The sequence below is a fragment of the Nannospalax galili genome, unplaced genomic scaffold (genome assembly GCF_000622305.1).
Source record: "Nannospalax galili isolate Female #2095 unplaced genomic scaffold, S.galili_v1.0 scaffold158, whole genome shotgun sequence".
In the NCBI taxonomy this organism is placed as follows: Eukaryota; Metazoa; Chordata; class Mammalia; order Rodentia; family Spalacidae; genus Nannospalax; species Nannospalax galili.
The window spans coordinates 9,664,280-9,672,898 of record NW_008345290.1 but is presented as its reverse complement, the minus strand read 5'-3'; the positions used below and the strand labels follow the sequence as shown (position 1 = coordinate 9,672,898).

Genomic DNA, 8,619 nt, shown 5'->3' with positions numbered 1-8,619 from the left:
TCATAGCCTTCCTTCCTTCCTTCCTTCCTTCCTTCCTTCCTTCCTTCCTTCCTTCCTGGACTTTTTACTACTCTAACATGCCCCCCCTCTGAAGAGGTAACCATAAAATCTTTTAGGGATTAGATAAATGCTCCCAAATATTTTTGACTTTTTGGCCTTTGGAACAGAGTATGTTGCTAAGAGGTCCAAGGACATTTTGACTTTTAGCCATGAAACTGGCTACTTTTCTTTGGGGGTCTTTTTACCCTAACTGCCTAGCCAATTCCTACCTTCTATTCTTATCATGCCATCCTCTGAAGGGGTTACCCAAATTGCCTATAGGGAATCAAGATGCAGACCGCTCTGGCTTCTTACGTGCTGAACAGGGATGCAGGGTGGGGCAACTGGGGTACTCCTTCAGTGGGTCTATCTAAAAGACGCCCAAATCGCATAACTCTATCATCATGTAGAGGCAGGATCCAGGAGCTCTCAGGCGGTCCCCTGAGTTCTCAGCCCCTATGCCAGAGGGCGGCTGGAACAGGCACTCTCTGGTGGTCTGCTGAGATCTTGGCCATGATCTTTTGCATTGAAATGTTACACAGAATTTTCTCTTTATAACCCTTTTGTGCCAAACAGTTACTGAATTGATATTAAGAACCCATAACTATATAAATGTGTTTAACACATAGCTCATTATTTTTAATTCATGAGTGAAAACTCTCCTTCAAGTCCTGTAATGGTCACATTTTATAGTCACTAGTTCTTCATGAATATCGTCAATCAATTTTTGATATTTAGAACTGCTATCTTCAAAGTATGTCTAGCACCAGCTGCCTGTTTTGTAGATAAAATTTTATTAGAATGCATTCATATTATGATAGTCAGTTTTCTGTTACTATAACAAAATACATGAGACACAAAACTTTTCAGGAGGAAAGGTCTACTTTGTTTTGTAGATTCAGAGATTTTGGTCCATAATTAGTTGCTTTGCTGCTTTTTGTTCTGGGGTGGAAATAGGCCCCACGCCTGAAGCATGTTGAGGAAACCATTTATAAGGATGTGTAGGCAGTGAGAGAAAGGGGCAGAGCTCCAGTATCTCCTTAAGACCACACCTACAATGACCCAACTTCTTTATATTAGGCCCCTCCACTCTACAATAGTGTCACAGTCTGGGGACCAAACTTTGAACATATGGCCTTTGGAGGACATTCAAGATCAAAAGTACAGCAGACACCCATCTTTTCATGTACTTATGGTCACCTCATGCTACAGTGGCAGAGCTGAGCAGTCATAGTGGAGACCGAGTATGGAGCTCATATGGCCCACAGGCCTAATATATTTTATATCTGGTTCTTTAAGTAAAGGTTTTCTGACCCTTAATCTGGAATAACACTTTGGGATGTTTGCTGTAGAACTTAAATTATACATAACCTGAGTAGGAGGCATGGAAATAATTCACTTTTAAATGGGAACTTATAAGAAAAAGTTTTAAGTAACAACTAGTGTTGAAAGCCTTGCTGAAACATCAACCCTAAATCGGAACCTCCAGCTGTAGCTACTAATTTACAGGAAGCAGAGGTGGAGGAGCGTATTAAATAGCTCCAGGGAACTCAGAAGTCCAGACTTGGAAACTCTAGGAAATGTGGCAGGGGAGATGCAAAGAGAGAATACAAGGCAGAGAGAGAAGACTTAAGAGATAAGATCAACCTCTTAAGAGACTGACTAAAACCAACACACACGGTAACTTATGAGTCAGGAAATTCGAACATTAGGTGAAGATGCAAAATTCTATTCAGTTATTGCACTAGTTGAGACAGAGTCAAGTGCTATGACAGGCGAAAATTAGTGTGACTTAGAGAAAATAGAAGCTATTTCTTTCCCTCGTTAGAGTCTATGCCTATGAACAATCCAGGGCTGGGAATTCTCTGCTTCAACATTTGGGCTTCTATTTGTTGACCTCTCCCAGCTGGCAGGAAGGGAGAAAGGAAAACCGGGGGACAAGAATGTGATCAGAAAGTTGCATACACCGCTTCTGCTCATCTCTCATTGGCCAGAATATATCACACAGCCAACCCAGTCTCTAAACAGACTAGGAATTTTATTCAATAGTTGAGAAGTTATCCTCCCAGCTATAATTTAAGGAGGTTCATTAATAAAAAGAGAAAAGAATGGATGGGCTTTGGTTAGTAACCTTCCACAGTTATATTTATTCTCTCTCTTTTTCTCTCTTTCTTTTTCAGAAAGCATCACTGTGCAGACAATGATTAATATCTTACGAGACAAAGCCAGTGGGGTCTGCATAGACTCAGAGGCTTTCCTTACCACAGCCAGTATAGTGTCGGTTCTGCCTCAGAATAGAAGCTCACCATGCATCCACTACTTCACTGGGACCCCAGATCCTTCCAGGTTTGTCTAAGACATGTCATGGAGACAGAAAGTGTGCCCTCTCATGTGAGCTTGTGCAGAAAGTATATAATGTCCCTGGCCATGTCCTCCCCTGGAGAGGCAAAGCCACGCTTCTCAGTGGTTCTCAACATGGGCAGTGTAGTTTGGGCAGCTGTGGCAGTAGTCACATGCTTGGCTGTAGTCACATGATCATTCCAGTCATGGAATCCAGTTAGTGTTTGAAATTTATCACATAGTTGTTGAGTATATATCGTGGACCAAGCATTGTGTTATAGACGAAGGTGCAAAGATGTGTAAAACACAGTGAGAGATAGACACAGAATACTCAAGATTTATGAAGAGAACCAGTTCCTGTGAATCACTGGACAAGGTGGTCCAGTGGTGATACAGATTGAAGAACCTGCCACTTTTTTTGACACTGTTTTGGGAGTTGCTTGAGCCCACCTGTTTCAGCAAAGAGGTAGTACAGAAGTGTTTTGAGCATAGACTTTAGAAGGAACAGCTAGGATCCCATCTCTGCCACCTAGCAGCTGGACAAGTACTTACCCTCACTAAGCTTCAGCTTTCATAATTACAGTGTGCATAACACTGGCCTCTATCTTTGTATGTTCATTAGGAAGAGAGAATGAGATACTCCAATACTTACATAGTAGGTTTAACAATTATTTATGAAGACTATCTTTGGTTTGCCAAGAAGACAGCAGCCCGTCTCCCTGGCAACGTTCAGCCTATAGGTCATGTCACTAATGGCTTAGAACTAACCAACTAGAAGTTTCTAAACCTGTTCACTGTTTGAGATAGGTAGGGACAGGCTTTGAAAAACACAAATGCCTTGAGCCAAAGCTACCACACCAGAATTTGAGAGGTGGATCCCAGAGCCTGCTAAGTGAGTGACCCTCAGCAGGAAATGGTTCAAAATGCTATCTGTTCTAACAGGTTCTCTGGTGTTTTCAGGTATTGTTCTGTTGGAAAACTGTGAGCAATGTTTGAATGTCAGCTGATACACCTTCAAATCTGGAACCAAAGAGCCTGCTGTTGTTAAATTTCATTTCTGGATGAAAATATTTGTTCTCCTTTTATTGGGTCAGGAATATAAGACAATGATGGATCATGTTTCCTTTCTTCTTAGAGGCTATTTTAGATTACTCAAGTACCTTATTTTGTAAACTATTACCAATATTAATAGGTCTTTCTAATAAGACCTAATTATTGAACACAGTATAAGCAGTTCTGTTTCATCCATTCAACAATTATTAAGCACCTACTGTGTATCATATATTGTGCTTGTTGTGTGCTTCGGGATGAAATGTGTACAAGGAAAAAGGTGGTACGGATGAGGTGAGGGGAGCATCTCGGAGAGGAGAAACTGTCAGCCCTAGGAAAGAGATGGCACACATGAGGTGAGGGGAGATCCTCACGGAGGAAGGAACTGGAAGCTCTAGGCATTGTAGGAATGTCAGGATTCCCTAGGCACAAAAAGCAGAAAAATGACATTCTGGGTGGAAGAATAGCATGTACAAAGGTACAGAGGCATGAGAGAGTGTGACAGTGGGTTACAGGGTGCATCCTCTTTTCTTTTCTTTATTTCTTTGCTTCTCCCCTCCCCTCTCCTCCCTCCTCTTCCCCTTCCCTCCCCTCCCCTTTTCTTCTCTCCTTTTTATTTTCCTCCCTCCCTCTCTCTCATTTTCTCTCTCTCCCTAATACCCTATCACACTTTCTCTCATTTTGTCTCTCTCTGTCTCTCTCCTCCCTCCCTCCCTCCCTTCCTTCCTTCCTTCCTTCCTTCCTTCCTTCCTTCCTTCCTTCCTTCCTTCCTTCCTTCACTGCTGCAGAGGCTGCTCTCCGGGGGACCCTGCTCTGAGACAGTGGATCAGAGGCACAGAGTGAAGAGACCCTGGGGACTTGTGGGTCTGGCTACAAGCCCACTCTATTAAGAGTGAAACAGGTTTTATACAGAAGAGAAAATAGCAGTTACATATGGCTTTTGCAGTTGAATACAAAGTATCAGAACATTTTTAGATGAGAAAACAGGAGCAGTTTTTTTGCTGGTGTAAGCTAAGGCAATCACATAGCAGGATGTTTATACCTTACTCAGGGCTATTGTCTGGTGATGTATTGACCAAGATATTCACTCTCTCAGAGGGAAGTTAAGATGCCTTTCTTAGAATGAGGAACAGTCAGCCAACTTCCTCTACTAAACATGAAGTTGTTCTGCATGTCAGGGTCCTGAGACTCCCATGTTCAGGATCTCACCCATAAGCAGAGGCTGTGGTTTGAGCTCCAGGTCTCAGGTTTCACTCATTCAAAGGCAAGTCATCCTAATCTCCAACACACTATCCTCCCCTCCCCTCCCCTCCTCTCTTCTCCTCCCCTTTCCTTTCTTGACAACCAACCTCCCAAGTGCTGGGACTATAGGTTTACTCTACCAAACCAGCCTCCCAAATGCTGGAATTACAGGTCTACCCCACCCGGCCTGTTTAGGCTACACTCTTGTAGCTGAGGCTGTTGATTAGATCTCTGTGGCTTCCTACTCTCCAAGCCCTCCTGAATCCCACCCACTCTGCAGTGCTCCTGACAGCCTCTCTGGCTTCTCCCTACTCCAGCTGCTCTTTCTTGATTCAATCTTCTACTTCTGGATCCTTGGCTCTAGGCCCACCCTCCTCATGTCCTGGCCTAGAAGATTCCAAGCTCCAGGCCTCCTGGTGTCCAGACCCCCTCTTGCTGAGCTGACTTTCCTCCTGAGGGCTCTGCTGGCCTGCAGGAGTGTAGAGGGACAGTGAGAGTTCTGTTTTAGAGTCTGGAGTGATCTGTCAAGGTGCATAGACATTATTATTTAGCTGCCTTTCAAGTAGGGAGTCTGATTGAACTGAGTGTATTTTTCCTGATATCTGGAGGCTTGCTCTGACTCTGCTTAGCATGTGGGGCTTTGTAATGTCAGAACCCTCAGAGAAATTCCGGAATGCTATTGTCCAGGCTGAAGTACACGGCTTAATCCAGTTATAGAAATGGGTTGTTAAATAGCCTTCTGGTATTTAAAATGGAAACTTTCAACTAGTTTTAAGAGAAAATTATTCACAGTTAAATTAATTGGAAAGATTTTTGTAGAAGATTAAGGCCCTTTTAGAAGACATTTCTTTCTGTCTTCTGTGGTGAAATGGGCTGCGTCGCCCACTGTGACTGTGGGACTGCTGTGGGTTATTTCTCTTCCTATTCAACATTTCGGTGTTTCTCTGTAATTGGGCATGCTGAACATTTTGTCTTTTGTCAGTAGGAAGCATAATTACTTGTTCTTGTTTTTTTTTTAAGTAATAAAATTAAGGTGATCTTATCTGACTTCTGCTATTACTAAAACTAGTACAGTTTTTAGAAGATAGTTTCAGAGTAGTGGACTTTGATGGTAAGACAAATCATCCCTCCCAGCCGATAATAGGGCCAAATGACCGGCTCCTCCAGGGTTCTGTCTGCTTGGATGCTTCCCTCTCTGTGGTCACCGCCAGCGGGGGCCGCTCCTTTGTTCTCACTGGCGTCAAGGCTGCTCCTCCCCTCACCCTGGGCTGAGGCCACTCTTCTGCTTGCCTGGTGCCACCTTCTGTCATCACTGCTTCTGCCTGGTCCCAGACCCCAGGGCTGGTGAGGAGACTGTGTCAGCAGAGCCACGTTCAGACACAGGAGACCAGGTTCAGTGACACAGGTCTGCTTTATTGCAGGAAGGCACAAGCTTATATAGGGGTAGTGGTCCAATCACAGCACAGCAAGTAGGATACCTCATTAGCATAACAGGTTTAGTGTCCTATCAGAGTACAGCAAGGAGGATACCTTATTAGCATAACAGACCTAGCATCCTATTAGCATAACAGACTTAATGTCCTGTCACAGAATAGCAGGTAGGATGCCTCATTAGCATACTGGGTTTCAGATTACAAAGCCTGGATTCCTGGAAACCACTTGACCCTGACTGTTGCAATATCTAAGTGTTGCAATTTTGGAATTCCAAGGGTGGTGGTGACTAAGGAGTGGCAAGCTCTAGGCATCAGTCTCATGATCTGCCAATGGGAGCAAATGTCACAAGGCGTTCCTTGAGGCTCCAGTGGTTGGGCTGTTGCCTCAGGCCTGCTGTATGGCTGTCAATAAGACTTTCACCCTAGGCTCAAGCCTGTCTCCCACACCTCTCCTTTCTCACAGATTAATTACAGTTCTTCTTGAAAAGCTCACTCTCACATCCAGCTTTCCCTTCATTCTTCCCTCATTCAACCCCCCAACCCCACCCCATGTCTCAGGCACAATGTAAATTTGAGAGCTGGAAGAAATATATAAGCCAAATGTGAATGACTGAGGGAAAGGCAAAAATGCTTTAATTTATTGAAAAGACAAATTCCATCACATTATCATTCTGTTGAGTCAGCTGGTACTCAATTTTTGATAGAGTGACACTAGTTGGCTTTGGAAACTGGTTCTGACCTGCAGAAGCCATTTTCTGGGAAACTAGAACTTATTAATGCTTCATTGAGGTGAAGAATTAGGGAGGAAAGAGTATTTAGAGCAGTATGAAGGTATTTTAAGGTATTTTAGAGCGGTATGAAGGTATTTCTGGAATATAGAGTCTTCGAGTGAAGTGTGCTGACCAGAATGCTGCTTGTGTCCACTTCCGCTAGCTCCATGCACTGTCATGTCATTGGTGGCTTTCCATTGGCCACAGAAAGAGTGTTTGTATCACAGAACTTTGCAAACGACATAAATCTGAACTTATTTCTTGTCAGAGAGACAGTTGTTAGATCAGCACAGCTCTGAGAGGTCCTCACACGTGAAGTCCACACATACTAAAGTTACAAGATGGGTTAACCAAAAGGGTGAAAACCATGGAGGAAATTCTAGGAAAATGGGTTTATGACTCACTTTAACTAGAGACAGCATGAAAGAGAGGAAAGAGAAGGAATAGGCTTTCTCTCCCTCTCTCTCTCCCCCCTCCCCCCCATTGTAGGTTATAAGATGGTGTTATCTGAGCAATTGTCAGCCTCAGGTGGTACCTGCTTGTTCCTGGGGAAGCATGAGGAACCTTTGGGTCCACCCAGTTATACACGGAGTGGAAGGTGCTGGACCAAATAGTACCTTCCCATTTTAATTTCATTCTAAATTCTTCCACATCATCTCTCTCCTCTTCACCCTATACTTCTGACTTTCCAAAACCTCTAAGCATCTGGCTCTAGCCTATCATCTGTACAGTTGCCTGTACCAGTTCCCTTTTCCTTTACTGACCAAGTGATTCTGTTCTCAGCCAGCTGTACCTTTAACCATGTGATTTGAATGACATGGTCATGTGACTATAGATGAGCTATTCAGAGAGACACCTGCATTTGAGGAGAAGCTGGTTATTCTAGGCAGTTCTTTTCAGTGGGGTTGAGTAGATTAATCAGAGATAGGATCTTTGTTCTTTTTTGTGTCTCAGGTTCCTCAGGGACTCTGGTCACAAGATTGACCCAGTGTAGTCGCTTGGGAGCATTCGGATATTCAGCAAGAGCAGAGCCATGTTTGAGATTAGTCTGTTGGCTGTCCACTGCAAGCAAAATTCCAGGTCTGTAGTAGCACAATGTGGATAAACACCAACAGGAGGATGGAAGAGCGGAAGGCAGTGGGAAAGCTGACTTTGGATTTGGAAGATCTGAATTTAGCCACTTAATTGGATGTAGCTTTGAACAAAGCAGTGAGCTTTGGCGAATGTCAGTCATCTCATGTGTAAAATGGGTATTCCCTGTTTCTTTGGAGTAGTGTGTGGCCCTCAGGCAGAACTTACCACATGTGTACAGAGTGAATGAATGAATGAATGAATGAATGAATGAAGAGCAGTACCATGAGGATCAAATGCACTTTGAAAACTGTACTATGCCATACAGTATTAGAGATTTTCATGATGTTTTGCTGTGCTTACAAAATGAGAAAATGGGACTGGAAAGATGACCCAGTGGTAAAGGGCACTAACTGTTCTTGCAGAGGACCTGGGTCTGGTTCCCAACACCCACATGGTAGCTAACTCCAGTTCCAGGGGAACTCATGCCCTTTTTTGTGGCCTCTGGGCAAGTATTGCATGGCATGAGTATACTTACATGCAGGCAAAACAGCCATACACCTAAAATAAGAATAAGTAAATTACTACATGATTAGAAAAAGCATTTCACTACAGCTTTAATATATTCAGTAACACACTCCAGAGCAAGAGTACATCTCTTTCACAAGTGGCTA

The 8,619-nt window shown here is 43.5% G+C and overlaps 1 protein-coding gene across 1 annotated transcript in view; it reads left to right on the top strand.

The window, feature by feature from the left end:
• The window catches only part of Scrn1 (secernin 1), a 71,598-nt gene that overhangs the window by 52,452 nt on the left and 10,527 nt on the right, over positions 1 to 8,619 (top strand). Inside the window, exon 6 of the mRNA XM_008841531.2 lies at positions 2,220 to 2,385. Coding sequence (XP_008839753.1) covers positions 2,220 to 2,385 — 166 coding nt within the window. The remainder of the gene's footprint in view (positions 1 to 2,219; positions 2,386 to 8,619) is intronic.